General features: G+C 39.9%; 2 protein-coding genes across 4 annotated transcripts in view; both read right to left on the bottom strand.

The window, feature by feature from the left end:
* Nucleotides 1–8,856: 8,856 nt before the first annotated feature.
* On the bottom strand, nucleotides 8,857–10,821 carry soul2 (heme-binding protein soul2). Its single transcript, XM_069539089.1, has 4 exons — nucleotides 10,656–10,821; nucleotides 10,432–10,564; nucleotides 9,974–10,136; nucleotides 8,857–9,478 (listed from the first exon to the last, which is right to left on the bottom strand). Exons 1-4 carry the CDS (start codon nucleotides 10,776–10,778, stop codon nucleotides 9,307–9,309), a joined length of 591 nt encoding a protein of 196 aa, XP_069395190.1. The 5' UTR covers nucleotides 10,779–10,821; the 3' UTR covers nucleotides 8,857–9,306.
* A 3,605-nt stretch (nucleotides 10,822–14,426) lies between these two features.
* vps8 (VPS8 subunit of CORVET complex) overlaps nucleotides 14,427–23,919 on the bottom strand; it is a 43,137-nt gene continuing 33,644 nt past the window's right edge. For all 3 annotated transcript variants that reach the window (XM_069538686.1, XM_069538687.1, XM_069538685.1), the window contains exons 36-45: nucleotides 23,000–23,089; nucleotides 22,567–22,746; nucleotides 22,260–22,341; nucleotides 21,771–21,853; nucleotides 21,405–21,485; nucleotides 21,054–21,223; nucleotides 19,208–19,376; nucleotides 19,059–19,112; nucleotides 17,463–17,543; nucleotides 14,427–16,541 (exon numbers count right to left, since the gene is read on the bottom strand). In XM_069538686.1, the coding sequence (XP_069394787.1) occupies nucleotides 16,419–16,541; nucleotides 17,463–17,543; nucleotides 19,059–19,112; nucleotides 19,208–19,376; nucleotides 21,054–21,223; nucleotides 21,405–21,485; nucleotides 21,771–21,853; nucleotides 22,260–22,341; nucleotides 22,567–22,746; nucleotides 23,000–23,089 (1,113 nt within the window). In that variant the 3' untranslated portion in view covers nucleotides 14,427–16,418. The remainder of the gene's footprint in view (nucleotides 16,542–17,462; nucleotides 17,544–19,058; nucleotides 19,113–19,207; nucleotides 19,377–21,053; nucleotides 21,224–21,404; nucleotides 21,486–21,770; nucleotides 21,854–22,259; nucleotides 22,342–22,566; nucleotides 22,747–22,999; nucleotides 23,090–23,919) is intronic.

The following is a 23,919-nucleotide window of genomic DNA, read 5'->3' as shown; positions in this document are numbered from 1 at the left end:
TCCAGAATGGCCCCTCATAGATGTTGAATTCACTAAATGTAATTCACTTTGGATAAAAGCATCTGCCAAATGGAACATACATTTGTTTATATTGAGTGTGGGATGGTCTGATGTGGGATGACTTCTGTGTGGGTGCTTGAAACTAAATCAATCAAAGTGTGTTTTATCATATAAGAACTGTATGTAAGTGTATTAATCTTGTTCACATAAGGTAAGATGTGGAGTGGGGAGACCTGCTTCTCTGAGTCTCCGGAGGGGGTGGAGCTGCTGCTGGGCTTTTTAGATTTTTCTTAAAAACTGAAATTGTTTTAATTAAACTTACAGACTATCACCTCCAGTTTGGATGGACGCTCAAAATGTTTAATCAGTAAATTTCTCTGAAGAAATAAGTATTAAAGGTTCAGTGTGTAGAATTTAGAGATATTGAGTGTTGAAATTACATGTTGCAGCTGAACACCCCTCACCTCACCCTCTCCTTCTAAACAAAAGAAACTGTGGTAGCCTTTAATTGTCATAAAAACTCCAAAGGTGTTTAGTTGGTCCAGTCTGGACTAATGTAACAAACATGGTGGCCTCCATAGAAAGGATGCCCTCGATGTAAATATAAAGTATTAAAATATAAAGAGTCTTTTCTGGGGTAAAGAAAACTACAATTTATACAATTTAGATAAAATGAACTAGTGAAAACATCATGAGGATTATTCTACATTGCATGTCTGCCAATAGATCCTTTCACCTAAATCTTACACACTGGACCTTTAAATATGCTGTTGTACACAATTGTAGAGCTGTGTGTGTGTGTGTGTGTGTGTGTGTGTGTGTGTGTGTGTGTGTGTGTGTGTGTGTGTACATGCACATTTCATTCCCAGAGCTTTCTCCTCCACAGAGCAGGTGTCTTACCTCAGGGCTGACAATGACTTCTCCTATCTAACTCAACTGTCCTCATGAGTGCACTCACACATCCACTTTTCCATGACTTCAACTTCAAACTCGGAATCTTTTGTAATGTTTCAAGTATTAAACTGGAATTGCAGTGCAGCTAATGTGGCTGGCACCCTATGAATGTTGAGGCATAGAAATGAGTTTGCTGGTTCATCATAGTGAATCATGGCTGCAGCCAAGAGAAAGACCAAGAAAAGGAATTCTCCTGACCCAGAGATCGAGGTTTCTGATGCAAGAGCTGTCACTGTCTGACTGTATAAGGCAGTGTGTGTGTGTGTGTGTCCAGTCATGTTCACTGCAGATACTTTACACACAAAAACCAACATGGCACATATTACTAAAAACTATTGATGTTCTTTTCTGTTGTCCTTTAATGCAATCTTAGATTTGTACACAATCTAGTTAACTTAATGAATGTGTTGGAGGTGAAAATGTCTCAGGATATTCACTCTTGAAGGAGAAATGCCATGTAAATGTAACCTTTCTGTGTTTTTGAGTTGCCTATGTCTGAAACACATGTGAATCAGTGAGCGTTTCAGATTTGGACCCCCAATTTACATTAAGTGGTAGAGCTCATGGTATTAGACTGCCCCCCAAACTACATCAAGTCTCATCCCACAAATTCAGAACTACCTGTGCCTATGGATGGAGTTTTTTTCACACACGCTGGAGGTGTTGGAATATGTAGAAGTGAGCCAAGCACACAAAATACTTCATTCGTTGCACAGAGGAGAACGCATCTTCACATCGACCATGCGGCTCAGAGGAAACAAGAGTTATTTATTTATCATGGCAACTTAACATCCCAACTACAGTCAGGAAAGTCACATCGGAACCAAAACTTGAGACCCATCTTTACAGTTCAATGCGAATTGCAAATACAACTTGCTTGGCTGGGCCTCTTCTTCTACCAGCAGCACCAACATAAACTCAGACACCACTGTGCATGTTCTTGACTTTCCTGAGACTTCCCGCTGAGGAGACAATAGCTGCAGCCAGTGGGAAGGCAGAGGTGGAAAGTCCAGCTCTACACCTCAACATGTGAAGCAAGGAGACGGAAGGAAAATGCATGGATTTGTAGAGGTGCCATTGTGATAAATGGCTTTGCTATAGTTATCTGAAAGTTTTATTGCAGTAAATATGCTAGTGGAGAAAACGCCAAAAAATTACTTCATTACTGGCAACACAGCTATAATGTTAATATTAACAAACCTTGTCTTTAAGATTTATTTTGATTATGTTGATAAGGTTAATCAACTGCCATATATTCCTCAGTCCACTCATTTCTATCCTTTTAACAGGCTCCATCACTACGTTAGCTGGACTTACTATATCAGTACTTTAGCTTATGGAAATGTCACTGTTTGAATGAATTAAGTTGACCAGAAAATTTAACTCAGTGGTACATAGATCCGATGTAGTGATTAATCCTTCAGGATGACACACCCCAAAAATATTTACAGAGGTAAATGTATGTATTACTCTGCTTGTGAGATCATCATGTGACATACAGTAACTGACCCATCCAAATCTAAACAAATATGCTCACATGCTTTTTTACTGCACACATTTGGAATTGCTCCTTTCCCCTAACTTACAAGTTTCTAGTCTAGATTCTGCAAATTGAATGTGTTCGGATGCTGTGAGCCCACTGGAGGACCAATCTCATCTGTATTTGGTGTAAATCCTGGATCATATGTTAACACTTTAAAATTCAGCAATTTGAAATTAATTCCACATTTGAATAAAACTAAAAGTCCATGGGTTATTGTTATCAAGGAACTGCTTGGATGGTGAGGGTGACCTATTACTGAAGAAGCTGGTATTCCTGTTCTCATTACTTGCTCATTTTCTTTCCCTTTCACTTTATTATTAGATGTAAATTCACCCTTTGATGACTTGTAGTAATGACCTCTGCTCATAACTCGCTAAGACTCTAGAGTTAGACTGTCTGCGTCCGTCAGGTGTGATAGTGGGGTGACCGTCATCATAGGGTTTCAACATAATTTGCCATTCTATGTTACATTACCTAGGGGCAACTCTGGCTCAGGAGTTAAAGTGGGTCGTCCACGAACTCTAAATTTGGTGAGCCAGCAACATTCACAGCCATCCATCATCTATCATTCAGGACAAAGAACACGCTCTCCATAGTCACACACACTTTAAAATTTTAGATCAATAATTAACAGACTGAGAAGAAATTTTTGATAACACACCGTCACAATTGTAGTTTTCTTTCAGGGACCGAGGCCATGAAGGGCCTTAAATGTCCAGTGTGTAAGATTTAGGTGAAAGGAAACTATTGGCAGAAATGTAATGTAGAATAATTCTCATGATGTTTTCACTAGTTCGTTTCATCTAAATTGTATGAATTGTAGTTTTCTTTACCCCAGAAAAAGCCCTTTATATTTAAATACTTTATATTTACATTGAGGGGACCCTCTCTACGGAGGCCGCCATGTTTTTTACATTAGTCCAGACTGGACAAACTAAACACCTTTGGACTTTTTATAACAATTAAAGGCTTCCACAGGTTCTTTTTCATGTTTGGAAGGAGAGGTGAGGGGTGTTCAGCTGCAACATGCAATTTCAACACTCAATATCTCTAAATTCTACACATTGTACCTTTAAAAGTGATCAGTAAAATCTTAAAATCAATTCTCAAAAATAGTACAGGGAGGCAGTGTAAAGACACGAAAACAGGAGTGATGTGATCATGTTTCTTAGTTCTGGTTAAAAGCCTGGCAGCTGTGTTCCAGACAGATTTTTGGATCAGGCAGGTAAAAAGGCTTTTACAATAATCCAAACGTGATAAGATAGGAGATTGTAAAATGGTCTCTGTGTCTTTAAAAGTTAGCATGGCTCATATTTAAGAAACATAAAAACAGGATTGCACAAGCTTAGTGGTGAGCTGCTCAATACGTAGCTTTTCGTCAAACCAGACTCCCAGATTCTTTGCCACAGGCCACATTTGTTGTTAAATAGGGAACCAGCAGATGGCAGTATTTGTTTTGCCATGTGCTGGTACCCAATGACAAGAATCTCTGTTTTGTTCGAGTTCAGCTGAAGAAAATTCTGAGACATCCAGTTTTTAATATCATAGAGTCAGTTATTGAGTGAACTCAGCATAAACAGGTCTTTGTGTCTTACAGGCAAGTACAACTGCATATAGCCAGCATAAAACTGAAATGAGAAACCATGCCTGTGAATTATGTTCCCAAGGGGAATCATGTACAATAAAATAAAATAGGCCCCAAGACTGATCACTGCGGCACACCATCCTTTACAGTCGAAAATGAGGAGACAAAGTTATTGACAGACACACAGAACTACGGGTTACACAGGTACGAAGCAAACCACTCCAGCACTGTGCCAGATATCCCCACCCAGCGCTGCAGTCTGTTTAAAAGAATGCTGTGGTCCACTGTGTCAAATGCTGTTCTGAGGCCCAGAAGTACCAGGACTGAGCACATGCCATCATCAGCAGCTATTAGGAGGTCGTTGGTAACCCTAAACAGGGCAGTCTCACTGCTGTGGTAATTGCAATAGACGGACTGAAACTTTTCAATGATTTTATTGTTTTCTATTGCAGACATTAGTTGGACTGATAATTTCCTAGTTCTAAAACTTGAAAATTGGCCTGTAGTTTTCAGGAAGGGAGGGATCCAGCCTAGCTTTTTTTTAGAAGGGGGGGTTTACAGATGCAGTTTAGACAAGGAACTGTAAAGCAAGCAGGGCCCAATGGATTGCAGTACTTGCAGTGAAAACTTTTCAGAATTATATCAATGGGGCTTGAAGACACTCATGTTTGAGCTGGTTTTTAAAAGTTCAGAGAGTGTGATGGGATAGAACTGGTTTAAACTCTTTTGTTGGTGGTAGTCGAGGACATCCTTGTGGCTGGCATTGGGGCGCTTACTGTCTCGACTCAGTAAAATGAAATAGAAACACTTCACAATCAGCATCGCTTTCAGCTGGGACACATGGAGGGGCTGGGTTCAACAGCTGATCCACAGATTTAAATTTTGGACTATGTAGGTGAGTGGAAATAAGTTGTGATAAGTAGCTTGTTCTCACATTCTTAATCATTGTGTTATATTGCCCCAATAAATCTTTCATGTTATTGTAATGTACATATTTTCCAACTGTGCTCTTCCCACCTACACTCCCTTTTACAATTTCTGATGTTTTCATTTATCCAAGGCTGTTTTTTTCCTAAGGACCAAACCTTCACAGGTGAAATAATATTTAATGAAGACAGGCAGACTGAGTTAAAGTGGTTGACTGTGTCGCACGGCGGATGTGTGGGTTTTATTTTTTCACGTATTCTCATTTGCGTTGTATTTATTGTGCATGTTTTTAAATTTGCTTTGGGGTTGAAGTGGTTTGAGTTTTGTTGTGGTTTGCTTCCTGCCTGGGTATTCTTAGTGATTATGTGATCACCTGCACCTGGGAAGTGTGTTCGCCAATGACATTTGAGAACTGAGTGGTCAGCAAAACCAAACCAAAGGGATCGCAAGACGAGGACCACGGATGCATTTATAGGGTAATGTCCAATAATATAATATAGTAAACATTGAGGGAGTTGCCAGAGCTGCTAGATACAGGGTCCTAGGTCACATGTTGCAACAAAGCCTCTTTGAGAAGCATTTCGCCCATGCTAAGCTTAGAAGTGCCCCTGTAGTTTTCAGGTTGCGGGCAGCCAATGGACGGATGACGGTGTGGTTGAAGTGGCCTTGGTGGATGCTGCAGCTGCCCAGGAGAACCAGGAGCTACCAAAGGAGGTGAATGAGTTGACTAACAGGTCTAATCTGTCTGAACAGCAACAGGAGGAGCTACACACTCTGCTGCTAAAATGGAGCAAAGTGGTTGCACAACACGGTGAGGATTTTGGCCGAACAGACCTGGTGCAGCACCAAATCCATACTAGTGACACCTATCAGAGAGGTATCGACCCCTCTCTTGTATAAGGAGATGAAGACCCTACTCGCAGGTATGCTTGAAAAAAGCTGTAGCCCATGGGCAGCACCCATAGTGTTGGTAATGAAGAAGGACAGCAGTTGGAGATTTTGTGTCGACTACAGAAAGTTGAATGCAATAACACACAAAGATGCTTTCCCCTTGCCCAGGAATGAGGAGACTCTTACCAGCCTGACCCAAGCTGAGTAGTTTTCGACCCTCAACCTCTCCAGCGGCTATTGGCAGGACCGGGAGAAAATTGCCTTTACCACACCTCTTGGACCTTTTGAGTTTGAGCGTATGCCCTTTGGTCTCTGTAATGCACCAGCAACATTCCAACGGCTTATGCAGCAGTGCTTAAGTGGACAGGTGGCAGAGTATCTACTGGTGTATTTGGATGACATTATTATCTACTCACCTAACTTCTCCTCCCACCTGCAGCCTCTAGACGAGGAGTTCCAAAGGCTGTGGCAGCACGAGTTGAAACTGCGCTTGGACAAGTGTAAGCTCTTCCAGCATGAGATGAAGTTCTTGGGGCATGTGGTGGACCAGAATGGGGTGGGTCCTGACCCAGATAAAGTCTCAGCTGTACTAGACTGGCCCATCCCAAACACCATAAGGAAGACTCTAGCCTTTTTAGGACTGGCCAGCTATTATAGTCATTTTGTGTCTGGTTTTGCCAAGGTTGCACACCCTCTTAACGAGCTACTGACAGGGATTCCTTCCAGCTGATAAAAGGTCTGAGACTCGAAAGTGCAGTGGTCCTGATTGCCAGCAATTGTTTGATGCACTGAAAATGGCTTTGACACAAGCACCTGTTTTAGCATACGCTAACACTACTGCCTTTTGTCGTCTACACAGATGCCAGCAACCAGAGTTTAGAAGCAGTTCTGGCCCAGGTTCAAGAGGGTGAGAGCGTGTAATAGCTTATGCCAGCCGAAGCCTACACCCAACTGAAAGGAATGTTGCTAATTATAGCTCATTCAAATTGGAGCTTTTGGCCCTTAAGTTGGAGGTGACGGAGAAATTTAAAGATTATCTGACTGGAGCGTGGTTCACAGTATACACTGATTATAACCCTGTTGCTCACCTACAGCATCGCCTGGGTGCAGTGGAACAATGTTTGGTTGCCCAGCTGGCATTGTTCGTCTATGACATCAAGTACTGCTCAGGTAAAAGTAATGTCAATGCTGATGCACTGTCCAGGTTCCCAGTTGCCCCCATACCTGCTGCCCCGGATGAAGAATGTGAGACAGCCGGGGGGCCGTGGCAACAGTGGAAAAAGCTGCAAGTTAAGGGTAACATACTGAGCCCGAGCTCCAGATGTAAAGAAGTCTGGCGGAGAGGCCATGAAGCTGCTGCCCACACTGGTGTGGACAGAACCCTGGCCCGTCTACGTCAGCGGTTCTACTGAGCCGGCATGGAGGGGAAGGTATCTCAGTTTCATCAGAGTTGTTTCGCCTGCAGCCTGCAAAGGTAGAGAGTAGAGCCCAGGGCCCGTCTAAACCCAATATCCGTGTCATACCCCCTGGAGGTAGTAGGGTTAGATTTTTTGTCTCTAGGCAGACTCACAGACCCTTACCAAAACATCCTTGTTGCCACTGATTTGTTCACTCGTTTTGCTTGGGCCATTCCCACACATGATCATACAGCCCTTTGGTTGTCCAGCCTGGTTTCATTCTAACCGTGGACCAAATTTCGAGTCTGCATTAATGAAACAGCTTTGTGACACCTATGGTACAACTAAAAGCGGCACAACACCATATCATAGTAGTAGTAAATAAGTAAATGTCCCCGTTGTGGGATGAATAATGTTATAATGTGAATTATGTTACAGGGGCCGGCAACATTAAGGTTTGCCGGACTCATAATTAATATTAGTCTCCTGTATAATGTGTTTTTCTGTGGCACATTTTTATGATTGTTTTAAAAAACCTTCCTTTTTAAATTCCTCCATGAAGAGAGCTACTGACTTGTGCCCTGTCAAAAACAGTTGGAAATAAAAATAATCTTGTTTTAACTGAAAGCTACCGTCACTCCTTGGTTTTAAACACAGTGCTCACCACTTGATATTAAAGGACGAATCCAAAGTTGCAATAATCCAATTGGTATTGATCATCAAACTCCATTCTGACAGTCTGCCGTACTTATTCGAAATGAATACAAATTGATTAACAAACTTTAATGGCATTTCATAAGATTCATAAATTGAGAGGTCTTACTCATGAAATGAGGAAACAGTTTTGTTCCTCAGCTGGGATACCTTGCAATCATTGTTTTACCTTGTTACTAATTCAAACTTGCTCAAGCTGTAATATTTTATTAAATCAAACTAACAAGATCACTTTTCTAATGCAAAACATGATCACTAAGGTTTTTTTAGACCAAAAATAAGACACATTTTCCAGAAACAAGACTTTGTTTTACTTTCTAGAAATTCCTTTTAAAGGCATTCCCTTTAAACAATGGTGGCACAGTTGTCAAGACACATTCTCCAAGAAATAACACAGTGAGTGATGATTTCATTGGTCAACAACATAGCTGTCATTCTATTCGTAGGAAAATTAGGACAGGGTCATTTCACAAAGTCAAAAGAGCAAGAGCAGGAATGAGAGAGCAGAAGTTTGGTGAGTGCACAGATTGAGTCTGAGTGAGTGAATCTGCACATCATTGACTCTTTGAGAGAGAGGACGGAGAATAAAGGTAAAACATTTAAAAATGTTCATGTGAAATGAAGGAATAATGTTTAAATGTGAGAGCTTGTTCTTATGTACAAATAGAAAGAAGGTCTATAGCCAAACCATTGTCTTATTAGTAAACAGGGAGTCATTCTGCTGCTTAGATTTGCACAAACAAGTCTAACCAGTGACGAGGAAGAAGCTGCAAGTTATGTAGCCTGTACTTGCATTGAACTATTTAACAGGGAGAAAGAAATGAACCTGTGACACTAACAACACATGGCAGGAAAGATAACATTTATTTTGAAAAGACAAGGGTATATGGATAGAGATATTATCAACAGCAGATATGTTGAAATAAACATTGGAAGACACTAAATGTTGTCACATAGTACACAAAAAGTGACTGTTCGTAAATATCACAACATTCCTGAAACTGTTTTTTGTCATCCAACAGAAGAATGCTGTTGTCTCGCACCTAATGTCTGTTGTTTCAGCAGCAAAACACTGATTTCAATTTAATTTGGCTTCTATAGCACCAAATAACAGTATACATTATCTGAAGACCTAGTTTATAGAGAAACCACACAGTTCCCCAAATGAGCAAACTCTGGACAGTGTAGAGAAAAATGTAACTTCAGAGTGGAATTTGATTTAGAGGATAAGTTTGAAGAACACATGATTATATGATGGATAGTGTACTGGGTTCAGTTGATGATGCATCTTGTCGTCAGGCAGCATAGATCCAGATCTCATTGTGGTGATGAAAAGAGAAGAAGCTCTCATAGGCAGCCCCAGAGTAAGTATGGGGATCAAATGTGTTCCCAGCTTCGTTTAAAGCCTTTCGCAGCTTCTCTGCGTTGTCTTCACCAACCTTTAAGTCTGGAGTTCCCCCAAACACCCTTTTAAATGACAGGACAACAATGGAGGGCATTAGAATCACAGTTACTTTCAGATTACATCAACACACTTTAAGGTTTAGGCCACTGTGTCCATTCCTTCTGTCTCCTGCATTCACCTTCTCTTTTCTTATCTCTGTTGCTTTGTATGCCTCTTATGTTAATAAACACTATTGCAGCCAGATAAACCAGAGTTGACTGAGACAGCTTTATAACCATCTTTGCAGTACAGGTTCCCAGGACCAATGTTAGGTTCAGTGAAGACAGATGTCCGAAAGATATCCTCATTGTTCTCATTTGAACAATCTTTTTATATTCACATCTATTCTTTTCTTTTTATGTTTGCTTGTTTTTGTTAGTTGTTTGTTGAGGTCTTGTTTCTTTGGGGTTGTATTGATGTATGGGGTGAGTAGATGGCTGGGGGTGGGTTCTCTGGAAAATTAGTGAAATCGGCTCAAAGCAGAAAGTAGTGAGTAGATAAATGTAGCCTCTGCTCACCTGACATAGACAGTGGCTGCAGGTCTTTGTTCTAGTCTGATGGATTCATCAGTGATGTTAGGCATGGTGCCAGGAGGAATAAACCAGGACAAAGTAAGATCCAGATTGTCCCCTTCTTTAGAGGTGAGCAGTGCAGGCCAGGTGTCTACACGGATCCGATCATCTACAAGTGACAAACACGACTCTAAAAACCTTGAGGAAGGCAAACTCATTTTCTACACAGACCAAACAATTTATTGTCATCTTGTCACCAGTTACAAAACATTTAGTTGTAAAACTGATTTTGAAATACTGACAAAAGCACTTCAGATAAAAGTGTAGTTTTAAAATCTCCTTAGCCTTAATTTAAAACACAAAATATGTGTGAGTTTTTCTTTCATCAGATTACATTAACTGGACTACTAATCAGCATTAAACAACACAAAACAACAGTGTGAGTGAAAACCTTTGTGTCAAACCTTGGCTTCCTTGATTGTGTTTCTTGCAGTATTCTTTCAGCTTCAAGTTTGCACCAATTACACCTTCTTTGTTGAACGTTTTGGCTGTGATGGTAATCCAGTTTGTGGCAACATATAGACGCTCCTCAAAATCCTGTACACAGCAGAAACATAAAGTGTCTTTCTAATTAAACAAAGTTTAAAGAAGCATTCCAATGACGTGTGTGAACTGCTCTAAATCCTACCTGGGTTTTTTTAACCAGTTGGTACTCAGGACATTGTTTGCCATGACAAAATTCTGGAGCCTTCCAACCTTCACAGAACGACACCAGGACAAGAGCTACAAGCACAGACAGTGGTCGGTCCATGACTCTCCAAAGTTAATCCACAGATGCAGCTTCAGAAACACCGACACTGCTTTTAGATCATTTCCCATCTCAAGTATCCAGTTTATCAGGTTATTTAGACACGCCCACATTGTTCTTCTTGGAAGAACCACATTGTTCTTTTTCATTTCAAAGCTACAGATAGTTTGACTTCAGATCAAATGACCAAGACTTCTCATCAGCACAAGTCAATATATATTTGACAAATGTGTTTTCCTGAATGATTCTTTGATTTCACTGTATTATATGAGGTCATTGTCACGCTTCAGAGATGAGTCTAATGTTTTTGAGGATTCAACTTGGCCATGCAATCTGTAAATGAGATTAAGGCCAACCTGATACCATAGGAGCAGGGACATGAAGGAAGTGAACGACATGTACTCAGGGTGTTTTGATATGATATGTGTTTTATGAGCTCACAATGATGAGCTCACCTAATTTTCATTTGAACTGTCAGCAGCTTAAAGCAGTGGTTCTCAACCTTTTTGGGGGCCAGAGCCCCTCTATCCACCAGTTTCCTTGCTGCCTCCCATCAAATAAATGAAAATGAATTGTCTTCTCTGATAATAAATAACGTATTTGATTCCACTGTACAGTTAGTTTCTCAGGGAGCAAAATAGACATGTGAATTGAAAAGGTATTTGAACAAATACATCCATCAGATCTGTTATCTATACCATTTTTTGGGACATAGAGGAAACTGAAATCAAAGAGGCGGGTACACCCTGGACAGGCCACCATCGTATCACAGATCCAACATAAAGAGACAAACATCCAATAATCCTCACATTCATACCTACCATCAATTTAGAGCCTCAATCAACCTAATTCCAAATTTGCATGTCTTTGGACTGCAGGAGTTAGGACCCAGAGAGAACCCACAGACATAGAACCAGGAACCTTCCTGCTGTGAGACTACAGTGCTACCCACTGCACCACCATGCCAGCCATACCTAAGGTATAAACAAACTAACCCTGTGTTACATATGTTAGTAGTTTTGCAGAATAAAACTTTTTGGCATAAAACAGAGCAGGAAGGATTTAGTAGATTTGTGAATAGAGTTCAAACATTGTTTTATGCTGTCCCAGGAAAATGATCGTAATTGTTCTGTATTTTGGGGTGTGACATTTTCTTTTATTCTCAGACTTATCAAAGATTTTAAATGTTCACAACATGAGTGTGATGAAACCAGAGTTGCAGCAGTGTGTAGTACACTCCTCTGTCTCAGACACGTGCCTACCCCATTGGAGAAATCTACAGTCGTGCCAAAGCCCAAGACTTCCAAAACTTAAAACAACACAGAGAAATGATTGACAGGACTTGTTGTGGTCTCACTGATGAGAGAATGTACCCTGAGTTAGCTTCTAAGCACCTGCTTTGGTACCATATGAGAGTCAGTTCCAGGCCAGTAAGGTGAAGTTTAATCCTTAACATTTATACACAGACGAGTGTCTGTTGGTAATAGTCAGACTAATTAGACTGAACATATTATCTCCTAGTATTTGCTAATTCTGCAAACAGAACTATTTTGTCATTAACTGATTAGGCCTGGTCTTTTGTTCCACTTTGCATCTTCCACTCTCAGTTATTGTGTTTATCCAGCATTAGTGGTTATTAGTCAATACATTCGTTTTCATTAGACGGTGACATTGCTTGTGTGTTTATAAAGCTACACCTGACTGCTGTCTGCTGCAGTTATATTACTCATTTCTCCATTAGTATGTGATGTCAGTTTGGGCTAATTTATACTGCATACTGTACATCCATTATACTGAGTTGTCCAGAGGCTTCTGCAGCTTTAATGTTTCATCATCTTCTCAGAAAGATACTTGAGATGTTAAATGCCTGTTTGTGACCAGAAGTCCTAGTACAGGGTGGGATCACTGGGTTATCTCTGCCTCTGTTAGTATCCTCTTTGTGGAATGTGGTGGTTATTTCTATGGACACAACACATCATGTGAGATGTGAAAATGATTAGAGAGATAGATAAATAGAAAATTATTGAAATCACTCGCATCTCAACCTCAGTAGCACATGCCATCACTCAGCCACTCAACTGCTATTTTCTTTAATGTCAAATCAGGTAGAATCAGTGCATCAGGGCCTGTGTTTCAACCCTTATCTTGTGAGAGCAAGGGAAACAAAAAAACAGATGTAAATGGTGAAATTAAGTTATTTGTCAGCAAAAGTTTGGGATCAGATCACAAAAATAAAAAGGTGAAGGGCCGAAGGATGCTGCCCCAAAGAAATAAATATTCCCACAAGAGGAACATAGAGCTAACTACAGCAGGGACTAGAAATTGAAACAAAATCATCTGGTCTATTTCAAAAACCCAAAATACAAAGAGGACAGCACCGTGACACCAGTTTCTAATTCTAATACACCGGCATAGTCCCAAGGTTAAAAAGATTAACATGTTAGTCAGTACAGAAGAGGCATGTCTGGCTGAGTGCAGCTGCCATGACTGGTAGGTCGCACAATACTATTGTGAGTCTGCTACACAACAATGCGTCTGGTCATGGCCCAGCTATTTATGATTTTATCAGTTAGTGTAAAGATTCTTTTTAGTGCTTAACATATCCAAAACAAAAGGATAGGATTATTGACTTTAGAAAGTATGCTCCAACATATGATTCTACAATCCTCAAAGGCCAGAATGTGGAGAGTGTTAAAATAGCATCTTGGAAGAGTCATTGACTCTAAATTAACCTTTAATAAGAACTGCGAGGCAGTTCGCAAAAAAGGTTATCAGCATTTAACTTGCCTTAGTAAATTGTCTCCTATTAACATTGATGTAACCATGCTGACCCTCTTTTATTGAATCTGTGTTGTTTTCTTCCCTTGTGTCTTGGTTCAGTATAACTTGTCTCCGCACTACTGGTGTTTGTTTTGATGTTTTATGAGCTGATAAGATGTGATATCCTCTTTTTAACGAATGTTGTGTTGTTTTTGTTTCCTGTTTCTAACTTTGGATTGCTGTACCCCGTCTGCATAACAAATTTATCTACGGGTACTAAGAAACCTTGAAGTACAGTCTCACCAAGCTGCTAGCATGGGTTCTATTCCACTGAAACATCCTTGAAGGAAATGATGCTGACTGACAGCAACTACTCTTCTACATTTTGGCTGAGTGAGTCAGATCAGTGGACAAACAAACAAATACCTTGTGAACTTTAGCAGCATGATGGGATAAACAATATAGGAACAATGGAAATAGTGTTATATTGTCAATGTAGGTTTATTCCACCCTAATATGAGAGGTTCTGCAAATGAGATCATTGTATATTAACCGAGGACCTGAACACTTCCCATCTGTACCATCCATCACATACGATATGAACCTAAAGACACCTCCAACCTCTGCTGTGTGCACATCAACACTATGAATGTTCTGTGCTGTTCACAGTCCATAGTGTCCTGACTGAGTCTGTTAGGTGAACAGTAGTTGATCTGGCATGATCTCTGCAGTGCCATCCTGTGACTGGTGTCATACAGTATGTCCTATCATGTTTTCAGTCAATCAATGGGAGGACGTATTAAGCATCTTTATCTACTGTGTCCATTTTGGATGATTTAGCAACAGTGCTTGTGTTTTCTTCTGACACAATTATTACTCAGCACATTTTCATTTCAATTTCATAGCAAATTTCCATGTAACTTTATTACATGAGTTCAATGTTAAGGTTCACATTTAATGAAGTGTTTTCTATCATCTGTGAATACCTAAAATACCTTGAGAAGAATTTGATTAAATTAAGACATATACATAAAACCTGTATATATGTATACTTAAAATACTGTATAGATTTTAGGGTAAATATACATTTTAGCACTTTAGTTTTACTTAATTTAATCAAATCACTCATAGGTTATATGAATTATTTGCACTTCATTAAATGTCACTTCACTTTCAAAACGCAGAAAATATGGAAAATTACGAAACAATATTCATGCTTGGCAGAAATGGAAACGTTGGTGTAATGATGACAGCTCATGTAAATACAATTTAGTGCAATGAAAACAGATTCATTAGAATTTGAATATAAACCTTTCCCACCTCCTGAATATTTGAATTTTAAGTTAAAAGAAAAAGCACTATGGGGCGGATGGTGCAGAGGGGTAGAGCGGTCGTCCTCCAACCAGAAGGTCGGCAGCTCAATCCCAGTCTTCCCCAACTGCATGCCAAAGTGTCCGTGGGCAAGATGCTGAACCCCGAATTGCTCTCATAGAAAAAGGTGTTGTTAATAGATGCCCTGTGTGAATGGCAAACTGTAGTGTAAAGAGCTTTGAGTGGTCATCAAGACTAGAAAAACTCTATATAAATATTTACTATCATGCCCCTTTTCCACCACAGCAGTTCCAGGACCAGTTAGGAGCCAGTGGAAAAAGATCTTTGTATTACAATAGCTAAAAAACTGGCTCTTGGCCACACAAACTGGTTCCAGGCTAGCACCAACTCATTGCCGGTCTAGAGGAAAGAATAGTCTACTTCAGCGTCATTATCGTGACCATTTGTGATTCAACCATACCTCACTGCTCTCTGTGCAAAACACATCTGTGTTGGTGAAGACCAAATCTATTGTTTTTACCCATTCTGAGTTTACAGATGTGTCTGAAAACAAGGTGTGTGTCTCTGTGTCAGTGCGCAAGTCAGGGGGATATAAGGATGAACGAAAGATTTTAGTGATTGCAGAAAAGTCTTGATAATGATAATGTGGCGGTGGTTACAAACAAATCAACGAGTAACCTGAACACATCAGGGGAGTCAGTGTGTGTCTGTGTGTCAGAGAGAGAAGAGAGCAAGTGGAGTAAGGTTGGACTAAATGAATGAATGGATCTATTTCACGGGGCGGCCGTGGCTCAGCGGTAGAGCAGGTCGTCCAATAACCGGAAGGTTGGCGGTTCGATCTGTTCGAGAAAAATTGGATGGGGTGGCAGCTCATCTCCTCGCCACGACCGAGGTGCCCTTGAGCAAGGCACCGCCCCCCTCCCCCCAACATCTGCTCCCCGGGCGCTGACAACAGCAGCCCACCGCTCCAGTATATGTGTGTACATGGAATCTGTCTATGTGTGTGTTTCTATGCATGTGCGTGTTTCGACAGGTGCCAACTGGATGGGTTCAATGCGGAGAACAATTTCGTGTTTGCATGTAAAAGTGTTAACATGACAATAAAGTATATCTTCTTCTTAATTTAATATAACATATGATAAGTGCCAGTTTGTAGGTTCATTTATACAGTAGAGGCATAGAGATGTAGTCAGTGACGTATATGGTGACACAATGACGTGGCTCTAACCCATGGAAAAGCAAACAGTTTTTTTTTAAAGGTACCTAAATTGAACCAGCTCCGAACCAGCACTAGCACTCAGTCCACTTTGGTGGAAAAGGGGTATTATTCTGATACATGGAGTTATAGGAGAGGAACATTAATAGTAAACAGTTTGTTTCGAAATAAACTTTTTGATATAGTAACATAATAGTTATACAATATCAAATTTGTCACAATAAAAAAAGAAATTTACAATCCACACTGAAAATATCAAGAATGCTCAGTCTCCTCCAAGTTTCAAATTCTACTTGAAACTGGACAAATGACGGAAATGTTGAACAGTAACTATGCTACTCCTCCAACAGAGGTGGAGGAGAGAGCTGCAGTTGGAAATTCTCTGCTCCTGGTTGGGCCGGGATCAGAGGCCCCGTCTTCTCGCTGTGGCAGTGGGAGAGTTCTGAAAGGATGGACAACTGGAAGACAGAGACAAAGAGACAGAGAGAGAAAACACACACACACACACACACACACACACACACACACACACACACACACACACACACACAGAGAGAGAGAGAAAATAATTATATATTGTACCTGTGTACGTGGTCAACAATAACAAGATAAAAATGAGATGCTGTACAATTATTAGGATGTGACAATAAAACAGAGAGGTGTGGGGTGTGAAGTGCAGACCCTATATGGAAACTTACTAACTGTATGACTAATATTTATTCAATAAGACTAACTATATTACCACAGTGTTATGAAGAGCTGGCGTGACTCAACAGCTTGGGGCAAAGTGACCTTCCACTTAAACTTAGCTCAAAGTAAGGGTGTTGTGATATACCACAATTGACAATGCTCGTAATTCTTAATGAATGAATTATTGACATGTTATTAATAAACATATGTAAATTATTCAGAAATAATCAGCACCTCTCAAATCATTTCGGTTTCTTTACATTGTGAGTTTTATTTACATGATCTCTTACAAGTGGTGTATTGATTAAACAAACAAAATTAACAAATTATTAAAAATGTTTACTTTGGTATTCATTTAATACTACTAATACTACCACTGCTACTACTACCACTACTACTACTACTAATAATAATAATAATAAGATGAAGTTAAAGATGAAATTGATTAACAGAATCAATATTTAAACTTTCTATAGATATGATAATATCATGAATATGAATATTATTACTGTGAACTATTTAGGACCCAATAATCTCTCAGTGAAAATCTGATATTGTGACAGTGTTATCTCAAAGCTGATGTCATGACCTACAGTGATGTGACTGTGACTGTATATTGTGACTGTTTATTTTGACTGTATATTTTGACTGTATATTTTTGAATTTGTATATGCAGACAGTGTCTGTACCCTGGATGGTCCCCGGTATAAAGAGCGTAGCTGATCCCAGGACTGTTGCTGCTGAAGGTCCAATGATGCCTCAACAAACACCTGGTACACAACAAAGAAACAGAAGAAATTTATTTGTTGCATTTGTGCAATAAGTGAAATACATGCAGTTTGAGAGCAGCTGTGATACAAACAGCATAAAATTGGGATATTTTGTGGGGGTGGGCATAATTAGAAACAATACTGCAGCACTGCAGTGAATGCTGTTGAGTTGGGGCTCAGAGCAGAGGGCAGAAATGGGATCATCAAGGATGATCTTTGAGCCAGAGTGCCGTAGGGCAAAGGAACCAGCTGGAACTTAAGTTTCACTTTTGGTTGCCGTTCCCGGCAGAGCTATTAGATCGGCGCTCCACTGAAGAGAGGAAAAAAACAACAACAAATCACCGGGTCATTAAGAAAAAGTGAAAAAACCAGTGTGGACAGTTGGCGTCACAGCAGGGAGACAAAGAGAAGACAGCGTTCTCCTCACGGCTTAACCAAAGATGCTACTGGCGTGGAGAAAACAAAAGAGACTGATTCAATTTGATTTTGATATTGGAAATGTGTTACAATTTAAATTAATGAAAATGATAAAAGTTGACTCACCTTGATTACGAGTGATGTGAATATTATTGTTTAGAAGAGTATTATGTTTGTTTTCTATTTTTGATGTACTTATGTAAAGTTAAAGGTACAGTGTGTAAAATGTTTGTGACATCTAGTGTTGAAGTTTCATGTTGCAGCTGAACACCCCTCACCTCACCCTCTCCTTCCAAACATGAAAAAGAACCTGTGGTAGACTTCGGTTGTCATAAAAACTCAAAAGGTGTTTAGTTTGTTCAGTCTGGAGAGGACCACCCTCGATGTAAATATAACATATTTAAATATAAAGAGCCTTTTCCGGGGTAAAGAAAACTACATACAATTTAGATGAAACACACTAGTGAAAACATCATGAGGATTATTCTACATTCAATTTGTGCCAATAGATCCTTTCACCTAAATCTTACATACTGGACCTTTAAATTGATATTTTCTTTAGTATATATTGTGAACATTTTTAATTTTTGTCTTTTGACAAAAAGTGTGAAAATTCTGCAATCGATATCAAACCTCCATTGTGCACAAACGTGGATTGAAAATAAAAAGGGAGGAAAAGAAGAGCGAGTTGTCCTGTGCGTTAACCAGGCCATTGTCAAGTTTGGGCAGGGGCTGAACAAAACCTAGGAGAACTTGGCAAATACTATGCACATAATAAACCTTAGAAAGACCCATATAGGTTGCACAATAACCTCAAAACAATGTTGCTAATAAACATTTTGTACAGCAGCTGACATGTTACATTTTTCCAAATTAAATCAATCTTAAAGGTAATTCCACTTTTCCACTACTACAACTTGACTTGAAGGACATTTCAAAGGGCCACTACAAAAGATGGCAGTAACCTCTCCTAGCTGTTGGATGGAATAGTCAAGAAAATGAAACTATCCACTGAGTTTAATGAGTGAAAATCTAAAAACACATTTCAGTATATGCAGAGCCAGAGACGACAGGAGAGCAGCTCAGATAAAATGTTACCTTCTTCCTGTGAGCTTCTGCTCCTGCATCATGATGTACTGATGTAACACGAGTCTGAGACAGAGAGAGGAGCAGAGTTTGGTCACTGTGTGTGTGTGTGTGTATATTTGAACCCAGATCTTTCTTTCTTTGCATGAACAAACACACACCTGTGCCAGGGACGTGCTGCGGCTTCTGTTTGGTTCAGAGGCAGACCCTCCCTTCCCTCCTTGGCTGGAGGAACACTTGTAGCAGCTCCACCGCTGCTGCCGCTCTGAAGCAAGGCGCCACCCACAGTCCTTCTGCTGCAGGCACTGGAAGTGGTACAGGTGACCACATCTGACAAGACAAACACATTTTCAATTCAATTTGCAATTTAGCCGATTAAACGACAGCAATACAGTTAAACTTAATATTTTTGGGTATATTTTCTACATTGTCATGCAAGAAACATTCAACATATCCTTACTAGAAAATCAATATGATATTAAAACCAAAACATTAGCCGCACAAACGCTATCGGTCGAAAGCTGGATGTGACGTTTATTTTGCCCGTTCTGGAAAGGCTGGAATAATTCCTGACAACATGACAATAAACAGATTATCAGAAAACTACTAAATGTTAAAAGGTCCAGAATGTAAGATTTAGGTGAAAGGATCTATTGACATAAATTGAATATAAAACAATCCTAGTGATGTTTTCACTGGTGTGTTTCATCTAAATTGTACAAACTGTTGTTTTCTTTACCCTAGAATGGGCCCTTTATATTTAAATACTTTATATTTACATCTAGAGGGGGTCCTCTATACGGAGGCCGCCATGTTTTTTACAGTTGCCCAGACTGGACAAACTAAACACCTTTTGAGGTTTGATGACAACTGAAGGTTTCAACAGGTTCTCCTACATGTTTGGAAGGGGGGTTGAGGTGAGGGATATTCAGCTGCAATATGCAACTTCAACACTTGATGTCACTAAATTCTACACACTGAACCTTTAATGTTTCAAAACCGCGACACTAAAGAGGTTAAGTTTTCACCCATGTCCGTTGGTTGTTTTGTTTGTTTGTCAATTTGTTAGCAGGATTAAACAAACCAACACTGGAGGAACAAAACTTGGGGGAGGGATGGATTTGGGAAAAACATATTACATATTGGTGCAAATGAAGATTAAAAGGCAGATTTATTTTATGACAAATAAATTATTTGGGTTATCAGACCCCTTTTCTTTCTTCTATAAAAACTTCAAAAGTCATGTGTAAGACTGCTGGCCCTACCTAGTGGTATGCACACTGAGTTCTATTCTAGCTTCAGAAAAAAAACCACAAACAGCACATGCACTGAATGACAGTGTTTTCTAATATAAGGATCATAATTATCACAAATATTATACATTTTATTTAATTTCAAGCTCGTTTGCTTGACTCTGAAGAGTGAAGAAGCAAAAACCAAACAGGGCAGATGGACGACATCACCTCAAATAATGCTGTTATAAGTTCCCCATTTGCAAATCAGAGCTCAGTATTCAGGTCAGGTGACACTCCATGGCTGTGACTCAATATGCAGCCTGATAAAGAATTTTAATGTAATCTTGTGTATTAGTACGAGACCCTGGGTATTCATTTCATTCTGTTCAAATGATGAGCAACACCTGAGTTCTACTTTACTTCCATAATGAAAATACTGCGTGTGCTGCCACCTAGCAGTCCCTCCATGCTCCACCACACAAGCCTGAAAACCACTGTCTGAGAATGTGCCACACGCATTATTTCTATTTATGGAATTTAGGAGTTGAATTATACATTTTTTCACACACATTTTACATTTTTTGTGCACCTAGTAAACTGTATATAATAAAGTGTATATAATGTACAAAACTAAATGTTAAGGCTATTACCAGAAAGCCACACATATGCCAACAAAGAGCTGAATGCAGCTTGTGACTTGATTCTGACAAAACTTGAACTCACACCATCAAAAGAATTTGTCCAGGAATTAAACACGTCCGGTGTGTATTACCTGAACACAATGATCTCCTCAGCTGAATCCTGTCTTCTCTTGTACTGCTGGAGGCAGATGTTACAGTAGTCTTGGCGTGGGTGGAGTCCCCTTGTGACAGCAGCACGGAGGTGTGCCAGGGACCAGTGGAGGTCATGGTTCAAAAGACTAGTGGTTGTTTCAAGTAAAGTCTAAAAATTGAAAACACAGCATAATAAAAGGCAAAAGTGAAGTTTTTATTACAAATTATATATTCACATATTATGTAACAAAAAGAATTGTTTTCAAAAATTAAATATTAGTCCATAGCCATTAGTAATAACAAGTATTGTGTACACACACACACACACACACACATACTTTGTGCTTTACCTGTTCATAGTTAAAGGTGTCCAGCATACCCAGAATAAGGCCTTGGATCTCTGCAAGCTTTCCTTTCCCATAAACCGGGTCCTGACAGACACACACATGCAGAAAGTGTCATGGATAAACAATACACAGTCTCAACAGACATATCATCCGATAATTAAATCACACATTACACACCCACGAAGCACAACTCAGAACAATGCAACAACACACTGGAGATCACTGTAACCAGCTGAAGGGATGTAAACAGAAGCTGCAGGTGTCTGTGAAGCAGATCCACAGTCAGTAAGATGAGCCACTTTAAAGTGGGGAAGATTAATAAAAGACACACACACACACACACACACACACACACACACACACACACACCTGCAGTATTCGTTGGATGATGGCAGGCAAAGGAATGAAGCTGCTCATAGAGTTGAGAACCTTCATCGTCAGCTCCTTCAGCACTGAGATGAAATCAAGCAGAATTATATTAATGGACAGCGTGATCACAAGATCCAAACAAGACAATGGCTACTCAGTCAGTTTAAGGTGTTGAACACATAATATATAAAGGCTATATGAAGGCTAATTATTTCCAACAGTACATGATTATAAAGACAGAAATACATTACATCAAATCCTAAACAAAATGAGAAAGTGTACTGTGTTTCTTTGTTAGCCAGCAGGACCTAAACATGCACCATTCATTTTCATAGCACAAAGAAATGGTGCATGTGTGTGTTTGGTCCAGGTTTACCCATGTTCTGGGTACAAATCAGTTTACAGAGTGACCTTGTGGGACAAAAACAAATTCCCCACAACAACATGTTTTAAGATTAGGGTTAAAGTTGTATGTGCGTGTGTTTTTACCTTCAGAGGTGTGTTTGGGATTGGACCCCTTCACTAGTTTCTGAGAAGCCATCATGGTCTCCAGAAGTGGAAACCACAGAACCTGAGAGACAAAAAAGCAAAGAATGAGAGAGAGTGGTCCCACACCACCATCACACCCACATTCACTCACAGCCAAACCCCCCTCGAACTAATCCTAATCCTAAAACCTAAAAGAGTCTTAATCCTTAAAAATCCTTCTGAAGTTATGAGGACCTGCCTAAATCTGTCCTCACAAGCACAGACACACACACACACACTCAAACAAACAAACAAACAAACACACTACCTCTCTTTGTTGCTGGTAGAGGTTGTGTGAGCTTCGATGACACAAGGCGATGATGTCATTCAGTGAAAGCTTTACTCTGGTCAGTGTTGAATCATCGTTTCTCTCGTCTTCAACGTGTCGTCTGTCTTCTGCCTCTGTGCCACTCTCCGCAGTGAGGAGACACAGTTTCTCCTTCAGTGTCTGCAGACATGGGGACAATCGTGGATTCATAACATTCGCCCGCTTAATTCAAGGACAGTTTGTGCTATTGGCACTGGTGATATGTATCAATAATTCTTTACAATGATGGAACTGATGCACATAAGCACACTGGTGTGTGTGGTTATCAATATAACAGACATGTCAATCTGCACAAAAGCCAGTGCAGTCATGGGTATGATGAATAATCAGTTTATTCATTAATGACTGAGTACGTCCTGTGTTCTGAAGCTACCTCTAACAAGACAGAAAAGGCTCCGTGAACGTCTCCCTTCCTCTCCAGCAGATAGGCTGTGGCTTCACTGTGGTGGTGCCTCTCTGTTATCTAGAGAGAGAGACAGAGGGGGAGAGCTGTCACACTCATTGTTGTGGGTGGGTGGTGCTGTATCACACTTTACTATGGCAGATAATAGAATTAAATTCACGCACTCATTATATCATTCAGTATAATACGGGGCTATGTACGTTTTCATTAGTGTAATACAGCCTTCATGTTTACTTCCTACAAAGGAGAGTGGTAGTGAATCAGGTTGTAATGTATGTCTGGCTGTGTCTGACCTCATTCACTCCCCCCTACTCACTGTCTAACAAGAGTTCCATGTAGAAACTACACAGTGAGCCCATTGAAAAAAATGATTAAAAAAAAACACACTCAGGGAAAATACTCGTCATTTTCTTTCAGCTGTTAATGACACCATTGATGTGCCACATCAACATCAATAAGTCAAATCCGTATTTTAGTTACAAATACATAAGATACATATGATGAGGGTATTATCCCAAACAGAAAAGTGTTCGTGTCTATTACAACTTTACAACTTCTCTGTTTGGTCTTTTATCTCACATTTGAAGCTTGATGAGCTTGACTGTTTGTAACTCATGATTGTAGCATGCCTCTAGCACCCGTCCACATAGTTAACATTTCAGCCAGTTTCTCAATCATCTGTCCCACAGAGCAGGTAACAGCATCGTGCATTCACCTGCAACCACACATGTTCATTAAGGTTTCAATTTTATTTCCATCTGTTTTATACATGTAACTACCATGACTGTAAATTGATCAATGTCAGAATTGTGGCTAAACACTGATGGAAGTTTATCCACATAGAAAGTATTTGATCTGTCTCACGAGTCTGGATGCATCTGTCGTGTCGA

Source organism: Paralichthys olivaceus, chromosome 14, assembly GCF_024713975.1.
Source record: "Paralichthys olivaceus isolate ysfri-2021 chromosome 14, ASM2471397v2, whole genome shotgun sequence".
In the NCBI taxonomy this organism is placed as follows: Eukaryota; Metazoa; Chordata; class Actinopteri; order Pleuronectiformes; family Paralichthyidae; genus Paralichthys; species Paralichthys olivaceus.
The sequence above is the reverse complement of the archived record's forward strand: the minus strand, read 5'-3'. Positions and strand labels throughout refer to the sequence as shown.